General features: G+C 42.5%; 1 protein-coding gene across 1 annotated transcript in view; it reads right to left on the bottom strand.

Annotated features, from left to right (window-relative positions):
• Positions 1-4,807: 4,807 nt before the first annotated feature.
• Positions 4,808-15,822, bottom strand: part of UBAC2 (UBA domain containing 2) — a 104,999-nt gene continuing 93,984 nt past the window's right edge. The window contains exons 8-9 of the mRNA XM_051620044.1: positions 12,741-12,863; positions 4,808-8,275 (exon numbers count right to left, since the gene is read on the bottom strand). Of these exons, the coding sequence (XP_051476004.1) occupies positions 8,168-8,275; positions 12,741-12,863 (231 nt within the window). The 3' untranslated portion in view covers positions 4,808-8,167. The remainder of the gene's footprint in view (positions 8,276-12,740; positions 12,864-15,822) is intronic.

The following is a 15,822-nucleotide window of genomic DNA, read 5'->3' as shown; positions in this document are numbered from 1 at the left end:
TGGTGCAACCCCTTCCCTTTTGCTCTGGCCTTTGGCTTGTGGACCATCCCCGATGGCAGGAACCGTTTCAATCACAACCTTAGAGGAGGCAGCTCATGCAACTGCTCCAGCTGGCAAACACAGCTGGAGGTTTCCCAGCACTGCACCGTGTCACCCTCCCACGCCTGTCCTGCATCCCCTGTGGGGCTGGTGGCTGCTGGTAACCACCAGGGCTGTCCCTGCCCCTCTGCCCCCTTCCCCTGCACTGCCCTGCAGCGCTGGGCCAGCACCCCTGGAGGGCTCAGGGCAGCCAGCACACAGCACACAGACTCCAGGCATTTCAGGAAAAGGCTAGGGTGTTCCTTCTGCGCAGAAAGCCGCCTGCAGCTTTCCCCGTCCTGAAAAATGGCAGCTCCGCTCTCCCTCTGCCCAGCATCTTGCACCCATGGGGTGAGAAGCAAGCATTGGGCGTGTGGGAGCTGACAGAAAAGCCCTTCTGCAAGTGAGAGGAATGAGAATGTGAATTTGCAGAGCTGCCCGGAGTGCTGCAGCAGCAGCTCAGGCGGCTGCTCCTTGCCTGGGGTGCCCTTCCTCGCAGCTGACCATGCTGTGGTCACCCCGGGACCCGCGGCCAGGAAGGGGATGCTGGGGCTCAGCTGAAAGGCTGCAAACGCATCCTGAGGGCACTTGCCTGGGAAACCTTCCCACCCTTCCTTAACTTGAAAGGACTGGGAGAAAGGGCAGAAGGGCATGAGGATTGAGGGTGGCCTTCCGTGACCTTGACTGACCTTTGCTTGAACCTGGTGCCCTGACAAGTGCGAGAGCCTTTCTGAGGGCAGGTTATGTGTGACTATTGCCAGAGGGAGAGGAGGACCCCGACACATCAGGTTCCTGTTGATGTTTGGCCCGTGCAACAAGAAAGTCAGGAGGAGCAAGGAACTCCTTAGCTCTTTTCAGAAGTCGCTGGGCTATGATTAAAAAAACACGTGAAATTTCACAGCTCGTGGGACGGCTGACCTTCTGTTTGAGGCTGGAAGGGACAGGGACATGCACAGAGACATGGAGAGTGGAAAATGGCAGCTTTATTTTGCTGAAAAGTAAAACTTAAGAAGTTTCATGAGCGAACACTTTTGACTATTACGAATCATTCTTCAAGGTAATAACATTTCTTCATGGCTAGAAAGTTAATAATAGTATCATGTGCAGCCCTTAGTTGCTTAAATGTGTATGAATGAGCTTTTGCATGGTGATGGTTTTACTTATGGTACAGATAACTGTAGCATCCTGAAGGCTGACTAAGAGGGATGCCTAAAATAATGCAGGTGGGAAAGGGACTCCAGGAGGCTGTTTCAGGAAGTTATCTGAGTCCCCCTCAAGGCAGGTCTAACCTCAGTGCTGGCCCAAAGAGAGCTTTGTTACAGTGGACAAGGAAGAGCTGACATGCAGCAACATATCAATGGTCTGAACACCCTAAAGGATCCTGACTAGGCTGACAGGTGCTGTACAGTTCTGTTAATTTATCAAAGAAGTGTTGGCTGGAATGGACCTCTCTGCATCACCTCATCCAACAGCCTGCTCACAAGCAGGATCATGGCTGGCACAATGTCAGGCTGGCCATGGCTGTGTTTAGTCAAGACTTGGAAACTCCAGGCAAGGAGGCTCCTCCCACTGAGGTGATGGTTCCCCTGCCACAGCACCCTCTGGATAAAAACATTTTCCCCACTGTCCTGCCTGAATCTCCCGATCCACAGGTGGTGACTGTCACCCCTAACATCACTTTCTTGTACTATGAGAAGCTTGGCTCTGCCATCTTTCTAACTCAGATTCCCATATGCCTTTGGGGGAAGCTGCCAGAACAGTAGCTATCAGTCCCAGCAAGCCTCCACATGAGCACTGGGGTACAGGTCTGCAGTGGTGGCTGACCCTTCTTCTCAAGGCCAAGGCATAGAGATGTTCTAACAGGTTGGAGCCTATGGCAGAGGCAAAGGCAAATCTGGCAAAGCCTTCTCAGGAAAAGGCGGAGTATGAACACAGCCTTGTTTGTTCTTCATTGGGCTCTATTTTTCTCCAAAGTACTTTACTGATGAAGGTCTTCCCACCTTTCATCCACCAGTAAGAGCCTTTGGAGAAGGAATTAAGGGAATAGTTGCCTGTTAGTGCTGCAAAACGGCAGCACACAGGAGGGCTCCAGCCTCCCCCTCCTGCTCTGGTGCGGTCGGGGCTCTTCAGTTTTGGAAATACCCACCTGGGGATGGCAGGCAATCAGCTGGAGCCAAGGGGACACCCAAGGGACAGAGAGGAAAGGAACTTGGGCAGAACACGTCAGAAGAAGCCTGGGCAAAGGAGCCTAGGGAGCCCCCCTGGCTGCTGCCCGGGCAGGGGGCATGCCCGCAGGCAGAGGGGAAGCAACGCCGGTTCCTGACGAAAGAGGGAGCTGAAACCTTTACTCAGGGTTAAAAATACACCCACGAATCTGAAAAAAAAACAACCAACAAAACAAAAGATGCGGCTGATGCTCCCCCCACGCGTCTACTGCAGGAATGTGGAGCATTTGAGGAGGACGGCTGAGAAGGGAACGGCGAGCGCAGACCAGCACATGAGGATCTCCCGTGGTTTTCTATGTAGAGAGTTACTGCTGCATCGTCCGCAGCTGTTTCTGGCTCCACCCTGGACCGCAGCCTGTTGCTGCACTGTCTTTTGAGAAGGGAAAGTTGCATTTTTATCTAAGGGCAGCGAGGACACTTTTCGTGGTCACACACTACTGCCGTGCCTGGTATGGTCGTACAGACCATATCCCTGCGTGGTGCAGAATGAGATTTTGTTAGCAAACTCAGGCTGTGACCTTTGTAGCTCAAAATCCCTCGGTGAGCCAAAATCCTCCCAACACAGTGTATTTCAGGTTCCTCCTCAACTTCTTCAAAAGGGCAATTAGCTCAAAAGGGCAACTGAACGGAGGTCAGACAGTAGACAGGATCTCTGCTAGACAGGATCTCTGCAGACGACCTGCTTGTTTGACAAGCTGTATCTTGCTGGCAAAGAAGCAAACACATGGGGCTCAGACAGTGCTGCCCTTCTTTCCTCAACAGCAGTCCCAAACTTCACGTTGGGGTACAGCAGCTCCTGGCTGCAGTTACACATCCCTGAGCTGTACAACACACATCCTCAGCCTGTGCTTCATATGGTTCTGAACTGAAGCTACCGCATGTCGCTACATCCATCTTTGTAAGCCAGTAAAATATTGTCAAGTAAAAATGCACACATCTACTTAAAATAAAAGCTTCTTGCCACTAAGTAGTAAGCCCCAGTGTGATTGTTTGGGCCTGGTGATGTGGGCAACTGTTGGCTGCTTGGAGGTGCACACATGCCTCTCCTCCCTGCCAGCAAAGCTCTGAGGGACAAGCACAAGCTCTCGATCCACCTCCTTTATGCAGGACACTTGTTTCCCCAGGAAGGTCACGTGCTCTCATGGCACAGAGATTTACCAGGAATCTTGTATGGGAAGAAATGGGGGTCCTGCAAGCAGGTCTGGAGCAGGTCTCTCTGTAGTTGGGATGGGGTGCTGGGAGAAGAGTCAGGCTGGCAGGGCTGGCTGTGCTTTGAAGTCCAGAAACATCTGCTTTCTCGCATGCTGTGGTGACTCCACGGTTTGCTTCACTGCCGAGTTGCTGGGATTACACTGTTTTCTGTCTTGCTTACATGTACCATCTCATGCAAAACAGCCCAGAAAAAATGGAAGGATTCCCCTACCAGACAGCCCTGAAAAAACAGGTGATTCTCAGTAGATTAGCTACCATACAGTGTATTTGCATTTTCCACACAGAATCTTTATGAATTCTTTCAAATGAAAAAAAACTGAACTAAGTGCAATGTGACATCCTGTCCATCTCCTCTCAGCAGGGATTTTCTTTTTGTCCTCTGCAGTCTGTCTTCTGTTTTGCTCCTTTTCTCTAAACTCTGGCTTTGCTCCGTTCCAACTCCCTCAACTTGCCCAAGTCCTCTCCTTTGCTGACATTTATGCTCCTTACTTATCTCCAGTCAAAAGGCCAAGTCCTGCTTTTCAGTTCAGTCACGATCCCAGAATTTTTCACCCACTTTTCAAGTATATATATTCCTGCTGGCTCCAGTGCTACTGCTTAGGTTTGGAGACAGGGCCATACAACCATGCGTAGCTCCAGCTAACTTCTTGATTCCTCTTAAAACTCTCCTTTGGAAAATATCAGTGACAGCAGCTGAACTACCAAATTGTTGAGATTCTCCCCAGTTGCACCCATTCATCAGGCAGTACCATTCCTCTGCTCCCATCATCCATTTCTTGTCTTATATTTGGACTGAAAAATATTGGTAGCACCTACCTCTTAGAGTTTCAATTAAGAGTTGACTTCCTATGTCAAAGCATCCCTTAATATATGGAAATAGGAGGAATGTAATCCTACTAAAAATTAAACCAAACCCAGTATGTTTTAAGCACATATATATATAAATATGCATGTATGCATATGTGTGCATATATATGAACAGATACAGTGTTTGTGTGCTCATGTCACTCTCCCAATAAAAGAGTATGTATACACATTTACATAAATTACTTATTACTATGGCTACCCAGTTTAAGCTAATTTCATTTTGGTTTTCATTGTAGAAGAACACACAAAATACATTAATTGCACTTCTGTATCAAAACCTCCTATTAGTTCAAATTAATACTGTCCATTTACTTACTCTCAAACAGATGCAGTTCCCCATTGGAGTTGTAGTTCTGAGTGCTTTCAAATTTGGGTGCCTTGAAAACTACATATATACTCCAAAGACACACGTGTGAGAGATGGGAGTCTTTGAATACAGACTTTTAATTTTCTTCAACAAACTTTTAGCTCCAGTTAAATTAATCAAATCAATACATACTCACTCTGTATATATACATATATATATATACACACATATATATGCATATACACATACATGTATATATATACACAAACAGGCGAGCCAAAAACATTGCCCTCTGCTCAGTATCTTGCAATATGTTTTACTTGCGTGTTCTTCTGTTTCAGACAAAACCAAGGAGACCTCTTCTCCATCACAGGTTCACAAAGGCACCAACATGCATAGGATGGTGCATGAACCAGCTGTGCCAGTCCACGTGCTCACCTGAGTAGCAGGCAACCTTTAACACTTGTCTGGGGGAGAAGAGAATGGTTTTGGAAGGTACGGAGTCCAACCATTCTGCATCTTAGCAAAAAGTTAAGGCTTGAGAACCTGGTAGCTTATCAGGCAGATATCCACAAATGCAAACTTCCCTGTGGGTGTATTTTGAAGTATTACATAACTGTCTGGGAAAGTCCCCAGTAAATTATTCTGGTGTTGTCTCAAAAGACAACTTTCCTAGTCTAGTAGAGAAATTTTAACAGCAGCAACTACTTTTATTGCAAAATACCAAACCTTGGCTTTACTAAAACCAGTGTGAATTTCCTAGGGACTTAAAATCCTCTCCATAAAAAAAACTACTTCGCATCCTCTTGCTGTCTAAAAAAATAATCTTGGGTCAGACACAAAACAGAACCTGATGAGATTATTCAAAATGTATTGGGCAAACTCCGTGTAGGCTGTGAGGAACATGTTCCTTGCATTCCCAGAAATGGTCCATGAAAGTTTCACCATCATTTGGCAACCAAGTTGTTTTCCAGCTTTAACGTGTGAATCTTTATTCTACGGTTCTTGTACGAAACAGGAAATGTGCTCAATGGCACCCAAGACCCCTCCTTTTACCACTTCTTCTTTTTTTTTTTTTTTTTTTTAATTGGAAATCACAATCCTGGAAGCATTTTGAGCATGAACACTTGTCACAGGGGAGTTTTCAACTGACATCACAATGACCCCTTATGTTTGATATTTGTAAAATGCCCAGCAAAACAGGGTTTTCCAAACTGTGACATTTGGATACCCCTTGTATAGATAATAGTAAGAAAGTATTTAGACTTGGAGAATATCCTCTTACATGTCCCAAGTGCCACTTGACATGTTTTTAAATTCCAAAGAATAAATGCTCTTTGTGCTCGTCCCTAGAGCATGGCAATGTCTGAAAGGGCACAGGTCATATTTAATTTACCCTGGGCTAAGTGGACCTTGGTTTCCTAGAGACAAAATTTTACTTCTAATAGTAATTCACTGGTCTTTATTGCTACTTTTGATAAAATATTTGTGAAGGAAGAATCTGTGTTTCAAAATTAAAACCTATACTTGTTTCAAAACACTCAACTAGTTTACATATACAAAGTATTGTAGGCTTTTCTTCTTACATTTGCCCTTTCCTTTATAAGACAGTAGGTTTCCAGAGTTCTCTGGGTACACTCAAGGTACTCAGCTTCACACAAACAAAACCTTTCAAATAAAAATCAGACCCTGCCCAAATGGTGTCATCATAACAGCAAGCCCAGACCCTGAAGGAGGTTGATCTAACGCCAGGAAAACACACAGTCACTAAAAAAAACCCCTTATTTTACCCTCTGGAAAATACTAAAAAATAGATACAGGACATTCATGTGCTGAAAACTGCACAAATTTGATGTCATTTCTGGAAAAGGACTTGTATGCCTGCATGACTTTTTTCAGTTTTATCGGTACATTAAACAAAAGAAAGGTATCTGTCTCTCCCTAAACTTGTCCTGTAATTTCCCAGTGTATTTTCCAGGCCAAGTGAGACTGCGCAGATCTGTACTTCGGTACACACATTTCCATCTGGATGTTCAAAACATCCTTCTGTCTCCTGCATTTTCACCTCCTCCCCTTTGCAGCTGCTATTGCCTTTGTCATGCTTCTGATGTCCTCTTAGTCTTAAGGTATGTACGTATTTAAAATGCCTGTGTGTTTATAAAGGGACACATACATACACACAACATATAAAAAAAGAGTACACACAGAAATATACATTAAATGCTTGAGATACATGAGTAGATTGGTTTCATGGAGTTGCAGTTTGGAATCTCCTAATTACTTCAGCCTGGTTTTATAGAGATCTCTCCACCCCACCTCCTGAAACTCCTACGGTGTTAATACTGAGCACTTCTAAGCCCCAAGCCAAGAAAGTTTATTTATCAGTCTAAACTTCAAAACCAACACTACCTTAGCATTAGCATCCTTTTACCTCCTGTGTTATCCTGAATCACCCTTCAGGTTAATATTTTGGTCTATGACCAACAGTAAGTTCCTTCAGACAGTAAGGATTCAGCAAATGCAAGGTCATCCACATCTTTGACAGTAGAAAACTAGAACTATACATAGAAAAAGTTAGCTTTTTATAATTTTCTTTTAAGACAGTATGTAGCCAGGTCAAAAAATGAAACCAGCACATGGGACACTGAGCATACACACATCGTTTCAGTCTGTCTGAATCAGACACGGAAGTCATTAAAAAAATGTCACTTTTTATCTTACTGTATCATTCAATTCACCTTTATTGCTTTCACTGAGCATCTTCATGACCTGTATCTGAATAGCAATTTACTCAGTTGGTAAAACTTAAATTTACAGTGGTCACTTACCATAGTTTCCAATCTGCACATGAATTTTCTCACATCCTACCTGTGTTCTATGTTCTGAATGACAACTTTTGTTCAAAAAGGAATTCAAGAGAGAAAATATTACAGGCATTAATAAAACTTTCTGGAGAATATCACAGTAGTCCCATAAGCCTTTACTGAGTTGAAAATTATCTTCAAATCTCTTATTACTGTAATCAAAAATCAAGTACTGTAAAATAACATGTAAGCTAGAGAAATTAGAGTGGTAAATGAAGAAAATATTATTTTTCTTCATAGGTGAATCTAGTTGTTTTGGTTGTTGGAGCTTCTTTTCCTAGTCATTACGTGTGATAACATCTCTAACAAGGATTTACAAGAAAAAACCCCACCTACTTTATTTTTAAAATAAATTTAGGTGATACCCAGTAACGAGAAGAAAAAGTTACTTTGAAAAGGATAACCAGAGTAGAAATCACCAAGTGATCTGAAGGCCTGGGAAAAGTTCACATCATTCATTAACATCATTTTGAATCACCAGTCACGAGAAGCTAGTTTCTCCTTTCTGACGCTCTCGGGGGAACGACGTTCGTCAGTCTGTCCAGCAGGTGGCTTTGATCCTCTTCCAGACGCATACAAACCCATCATGTGAAGTTCCTTCACACAGAAAACCATCAGTGCTGCAGTAGAAAATTAGTGGCTACATTTAAGTCATTATTTGAAGCCCTCAGAGCTTCTAGAGCATCTCCCCTGGAAAATCCCATTTCCATAAGCCGCGCAACCTGGAAAAAGAAATAACACCAGTTTAAACCCAGAGTTGTATTCACACTGTGTGCACATGTTAACAGGGTCAGAGAGCTCTTTTCCACGGATCAGACTGTTCAAAAGCTCACCTTTCCAGAGAGCAAGCAAGTGTGGCTACATACTGCCAAAAACGCATAGCTGGGACAGCACACCTGAAAACACTGCCACAGAGATGACTGCTTTCCGATACTTAATTCAAAACCAACCGTTGGCTGAAAATGGCACACCTCTATTTCCCTAGCTGGTCCAGCTTTGAAAGAAGAATAAAACAGGAAGTGTGGCACTACACACGAAAACTGTGGTCTGACCCTGGGGCTTGCTGCTCTTGACAAGACCTCAAGAACCCATCACTGAGCAAAATACGGAACTATATAGCAGATGCGAGAACCTGTCCAGACATCCTTAGCTCTGCTTTCCTTGAAAAGACATTCTTATCCAGAGGGCATTAAAAAACCAAAAATTATTTATCTAAACCTAGAACAGAGGCACCACAATATTTTAACGAGTTCACAGTAAAATTATTGGAAAAATTCTAGACATTGTCAAAACAAACAACATAAATCAATGACCTGGAAGGATTATCTGGGAAAGGGCATATTAAGCTACTGACTTTGGTAATCAATAACCACTTGACTGTCCCTCTTGATAATATCATGTACTCAACAGCTAACCATTTTGCTCTGTGTTAACAGATACTCAAATTACCACATGTAAAAAGGAATGTAGGTATATCCAGATTTAATTTGTTGCTAAATGCCAATCTAAAGCAGATTTTAAATCTAAGATTATCAATTAGGGATGACTAAAAATCACAATATAACTCATTCATTTTTATATTTAATCTTCTAGAGGGGAGAGAAAGGGCTGGGGGAGGGCATGCAGCTGCACATAAAAATAACTGTGGCCATTGGCAGCATAAAGTATTCCCTACCCTGCTCCAAATGGCCTGTGATAGAATCACAGAATTGTGCCAGTTAGAAAAGACCTTTAAGATCATCGAGTCCAACCAGACATCACAGCTCCTGAACCTGAAGTTCTGGGCTACAGGAGCTGTCTGGGAGCTACCACTGCTCCTCCTCTGCTCATACAGAGCCCATAGCAGCAGCAGCAGCAGAATGAAGCTGAGCAGGGAGACAGCAGAGGCCATTTACATTTCAGGAGGATTCTTCCCAGGGTACAAAAGCAATGTGAACTAGTAGTGAAAGTACTTTAAATGCCTTTTAAAGGAAAGGTGCCATTAAAACAACCTCCCCTTCCTCTAAGACACCTCCAGAACTTTCAGTATTTTTAATCTTTGCTGCTTTGTCGGCTTACTGAGAAACAGCTACTGCCAAGTATGCCCAGAGGTGGGGGAGCCTCATTCTCTTAATCTAAATACACGGTTTCAAGATGTTTGAAAACGGCTGCCTTGCCTGTCACAGTATCAAATACCTTATCGATCCTTTTTCTACATTTCCCTCTTTCCCCCCCTCTTAGAACCCAACACTGGTTTCTCACCTTCCTGTAGAGACAGAAACTAATTGTTACTTTCCACAGCTCTGCAACAACAGTGCAACTTCAAACTGGATTTCAGAAGCTGCAACTTTCTCACGTTTCCTCTGCCTGATTTTTCATCTGATTGTGTTTTTTATGAGAAAAAGGGCAGGCAGCTGAATAAAAGCTAACCACTGAAACACATTTCAGAAGAAAAGTTTTTACCGCAGTTGCCATGAATTCTGACCTTAAGAAGTGGTGGATGGAACTGCAGTTTTCCCCATTTACAGAAATATCCAGTGAGCATCGTGGGGAATAGGTTGTAACAACAAAAACCTACTTGCATCTGAGCATATTTTAAGCACAGGAACTGAATCCAGCTCCAGGAAACAGAGATGTATACCAGTAAGAGTAACATAAGGTGCTAAAAAACCCATGAGAAATGCTGAGATTTTTGTACCAAATGCATTGCAAATGCTTGCAAATTTTAATCTGAAGAACAGAAGAAAATCTTGCTTTTCCGCCACTCTGAGACAACCTGTAGAGTCATTAGCACAGTCCTAAGAAATCCAAGGTACTTAGATTCCTTTTTTTTCTTTTCTGCAGGGTAACTAGACAGCATTGCAAATGACAGACATCAGGTGAGCTTTACAATTTCAATGCATGAGAAAATAAATCTGGACATAAGGGCTTTGGGGACGAACCAGCCTAAGTCAGACTAACAACTATTTCATTAATTCCAGCCCAACCATAAAAGCTCCCATAAGCAGAATTTATCAATAACGCAAATAAACAAACAAACCCAGCAGGGAAAATCACAGATCACAGAATTACTGAGGCTGGAAAAGACCTCTGAGATCAAGTCCAGCCTATGACCTAACACCACCACATCAGCTAGACCATGGCACTAAGTGCCACATCCAGTCTTTCCTTGAACACATTCATGGACAGTGCCTCCACCACTTCCCTGGGCAGTCCATTCCAATGTCTGATCACCCTCTCCATGAGGAAGTACTTCCTAATATCCAACCTAAACCTCCCTGGAGCAGCTTGAGGCTGTGCCCTCTTGTCTTGTTGCTAGTTGCTGGGAAAGAGAGCCCAGCCCCTACCTGACTACAACCTCCCTTCAGGTAGTTGAAGAGAGTGATAAGGTCCCCCCCGTGCCTTCTCTTCTCCAGGCTAAACAACCCCAGCTCCCTCAGTCTATCCCTGTAAGATTTTCCTTCTAGTCCTTTCATCAGCCTTGTTGCTCTCCTCTGGACCTGCTCCAGCACCTCAATATCCTTCTTGAGGTGAGGGGCCCAGAACTGTTCACAGTACTCAGGGTGAGGCCTCACCAGTGCTGAGCAGAGGGGGAGAATTACATCCCTACTCCTGCTGATCACAATCTTTTGGTCCATCCTATACCTGGAACTTCCAGGCCAACCAAGACTAATTTTCTAGGTTTTGTCTCAGAAGGTGTTATTTGGTGTGGGGGTTTTCCTTTCCTTTTTTTCTGTTGTGTTTTTTTTTGTTTGGTTTTTTCTCAGTTGGGGTTTTTTTGCCTTTTTGGATGTAGCCTGGGAGGTTTGCAGTTAAAACCAGCAGTGCAGTTAAAGTTTTGAACGTTATCTAACACTGAATCAAAACTAGAAATCAGATCATAGCAAAGATCATCATGACAATCTCATTTTAAACTAATTTGAAATGACAGCATGGTCTGAGCAAGTGTTGATTTATCTCTCTAAAAAAAAAAAAAGGAAAAAGGGAAAGAAAAACTCACCCTTGAAACCTACTCTTGTTCAAGGGTAGCAGATAGCTTAGACTATAAAAAGGCCAATGCAGCTAACTGCAGACAGGTTACAACCTAGAGAACTTAATTGCATGCAATAAATCTTGAGTACAAAACCAAGACTATTATTAAATTCTTTAATTTCCTTGTAAATCCTCCTCTCTTCTGAGAATAAAGCTATCAACAAAAGCCTGAAAGCCTAAATCTACAAATTAAGTCTAAATCTATACTTGATAGAAAAGACACAAACTTCTCTGTGGCATCAATATGTGAAATCAGACAATCTCATTACTGAGGGAAACATCCAAGCTTAAGGCCAAGTGTGTGTTGAAGACCACAGGTGGCACAACATTCTTCTTTCCCTACATGACAGAATTGGAAACTTCAGCTGGAGACAGCAATGAAGGAAAACCTGCACATCTACAATTAATGAAATCACTCTTATAAGGAAAGGCTGAGAGAGCTGGGACTCTTTAGCCTGCAGAAGAGAAGATCTCCTGAGGGGAGATCTTACTAATGCCTACAAGTATCTAAAGGGTGTGTGCAAGGAGGATGGAGCCAGACTCTTTTCAGTAGTTCCCAGTGACAGGACGAGGGGCAACGGGCACGAGCTGGAACATAGGAAATTCCACTTAAATATGAGGAAAAACTTCTTTACTATGAGGGTGACAGAGCCCTTAACAGGCTGCCCAGGGAGGTTGTGGAGTTTCCTTCTCTGGAGACACTCAAAACCCTTCTGGATGCAGCCCTGAGTAATGTGCTCTAGGGGATCCTGCTTTAGCAGGGGAGTTGGACTCCATGATCTCTAGAGGTCCTTCCAACTCTGACAGTTTCGTGACTCCGTGATCTATTTGACATTTTTCCTTCTTTGAAACATTTATTTTATCAGATTTGAAGAGACTCCACTACTGAAACTATCTGTTCTTTCCATACAAAACCCAAACAGTTACACATAAACTTATAACACATAACACAGTTACACATAAACACATAACAGCAGAAACTCCCAAGTTGATCTGTAAGTCTGGTATGGATGGTAACGATCATCTGTTATCTCTGCATTGTGACTGTTATCTGATATTCTTACTTGTGTTGCTATAGAGAATGCTTAAGAAACAGTGTCAACAGATTACAAAGAATTATTAGAGGTAATTCCTAACCAGTTTTTAAATACCATTTTAAAACAGAAAAATGTTTACCTGCTCTTCAGAAACCTCAGTAGGTGGAGGTATGTCTTGTTCAGACGGGCGATGATCTTGATAATTCGCATTATGTCTATGACGTAAAGGAGGAAACAGTCTATTCCAGTTTATCATGCCACCCTGAAAGCAGACACTGCTGTCAGTCTTTGCAAAAAGAACAACAGATATTTTTAAACAAAAAGATCATCCACTCCACGTAATACACATAATAAATCTTGTGAAAGATTTGTTTTACAACAGAGTTAGATTTCTAAGGCTGAAGGCCCTGTTCCCTTTGCCAACAGGGGTTTGTCTGGCAAGAAATGCAACAGCAGGTCCTGCAAGTGCTTTCCAAGACTGTGACTGGAGCTACCCAGGGAAAAAAAGTGCAAGAAGTAAATGGGGCGCAAAACCCCAAAATGTATTCTCAGTGTATCTTCAAAATCACATCAGGAATCACAGAGTGGTTAGGGCTGGAAGGGACCTTAAAGATCATCAGGTTCCAACCTCCCTGCCATGAGCCAGGACACCTCACAGCAGACCAGGCTGCACAAGCCTCATCCAGCCTGGCCTTAAACACCTCCAGGGAGGGGCTTCCACAACCTCCCTGGGCAACTTATTCCAGTGCCTTACAACCCTCATGGTGAAGAACAATCCTAGCCTTCAGGATCCTGTGATTTCCATGCAAGTGATTACTTCTGTGACACCAATGTGACTGTTTGAGACACACAGACCACCTACCCCAACTTCTGTGTATTAAATACCATTGCAAAATCTGGCCCTATTCCAGTGCCAAAACATTTTGTAACTACATAGTAATAATATTACTATACAGCAGGAATGTGTATGATGTAAATCACATAACTGAAACTTTCTTCTAACAAGTGAGCTTCAAGTCTTGTAGTAATAAGTACAAATAGCAAAATACAAGCTTTAGAATTGTCCAGAAAGAATCCAACTTCATTTTATTAGCTTAAACATTTTTAAGGGATTTTGTATCACATCAAAACCGTAGGCCCAGCAAGCGGGTAAGAAGAGGAAACCCCAAATCTCTCTTGTCTAAATGATTTGTTCAAACACCTTTTGCAGTTTCTGTTGTCCTTCACCTCCTCCTCCCCTGCTCCCTCCGTTACTATGGAGAAGATCCCCCTCCCTTTCTGTTTATATAGGACATAAACTTCCTTCCTCTAGTTGCTCCATTTTAGTTCTATACTGTCATTTCTCAGAAGACCTTCCTCTTAAGAGAGTTTTTTTTCTTTTCCCCTCTCAGAAAGGGCCCTTCCTGCCTTTATGTACCCCTGGAGCATTCCATGCTCTCTGGTCAATCAAACGATCAGCAGCTAAACCTGCTGCTAGACCAGAAAAAAATCCAGTAATTTACTTTTCTTGCCCTTTCCTTTGTTTTCTTCCTTTCTCTCCAGAGGAGACCCTATCAGCACAGACACCGCAGGGGGCAGTGCAATAGCACACTTTTAAAAGCATTTGGGAAGTCAGGAGTTTTGAAATGCTTGCTTCTGAAGTGTTCCAGTCCTTTTTATACTATAGTGCCTTTTTCCCTGTGAAGTTGTGCTAGGAGTCATCACCAGTTTTCAAGACATAGTTTCCACTGTTAGTGGTTTTGAATTTAAAAGAACAACTATATATCTACATTTATATTTTGCATACTGCATAAAATGTTTGCTTAAAGGTTATGGGGTTTTTACCAAAGGATTTTATGTAAGCCTTGTGTTAGCCAAACAGCACAGTGTGGTAAAAAGGATAACTGGTTTGTAGCTTAAAACCAGAGAGGGATCTCAGACCTTCTAATGACATCAGTGGACTACTCTCCGGTCTTGGAAAATCACATCCTATACTTCCCCATCTATAATTTCCTTCAACTCAGAATTATTTTGAGTTTTAATTCATTAATTTTGTATTTCCAAAAGTCTACTAAGTACTATAGCTCAGCAAGAAGCCTGCACTAATGCTGCTCTGCTTTTTTTTATTCTTTTGAAAAGACCTGACAGGGAGAAAATAATGCTTTCATCCAAGGGTCATTCATATTAAATTGATTAAATGAAAAATCCTACAAACAGGACTATGACTCATCTATGTCAAAAGTAATACAGAATAATGCGCATGAAATGTAAAATCTACAATAAATGCATCAATTTGGCAATATTCCAGTGTATCTCAGGACTGAAAGAAACACACCTTTCCAGCTGTGCCCTCAGCTTTACTACTGAGCTGCCTATTCTAGTTTGGTTTTGCATCTTTTCTGTCCTGTGCGGTCACATAAACACTACAAAGAGATTTATCTACCTTCTTATCCTAAACTTATGATGCATTTTGAATTGATGCATACAGAATTTGTTACTTTCAGTAAAAAAAATGCTGATTCCTTACTAAGTTAACTACTTCGTTTTGAAGGTTTACAGCAGATACCTTGACAAAAATATAGACTGATGTATTCAGAGGAATTCCATGTGAAGACCAAACCTTTCCCAGAAATAACACAGACAAATTAAATCAAAATAGCTGTGAAATAACCTTTTGTTGCCCTCAGAATATTTCAACTACCTTTGAAAACTGTGACAAATGTATTATCAAGGTAAGAACATCCAACATGCAATGACAAGAGATATTAAAGGCTGAAACTCTTAATGGTATGTGAACACTGATGTTTAGGATTAATCCCAACACTTCTCATCTGCGTATTGCTTTACATACTGCAACAAAACCAGGCACGTTATGCTTCTTGATCTTTAACTGCAAGAAAATTATTTTCCCTCCCAGACTTGCCTCTAATTACATGATGGACATGCACAAAGTCCAGCTCACAAGAGCAGAGGGAGAAAAGAGCAGGAAGAACTGCAGGAAGAACTATGCGACAGGCACCAATTCCGTAGAGTAAAGGTGAGGAAAACAGTAATAAGTGCAGCTAATTTCTTGGATTCATAGAAGACTGAGATCAAGGCCACAGATTTGCAGTGTGGATGGTGACTGAGTGAAGACTTTCAGACAATCACAGCTGTCACAGCAGAAATACATGAAGACGCAAATTTTAATTTAACCCAACACAAACAGCAAAAAACATCTTAAATTAAGTGAACATCACAAA

This window comes from Apus apus, chromosome 1 (assembly GCF_020740795.1).
Source record: "Apus apus isolate bApuApu2 chromosome 1, bApuApu2.pri.cur, whole genome shotgun sequence".
In the NCBI taxonomy this organism is placed as follows: domain Eukaryota; kingdom Metazoa; phylum Chordata; class Aves; order Apodiformes; family Apodidae; genus Apus; species Apus apus.
This window is presented reverse-complemented; position numbering and strand designations above follow the sequence as displayed.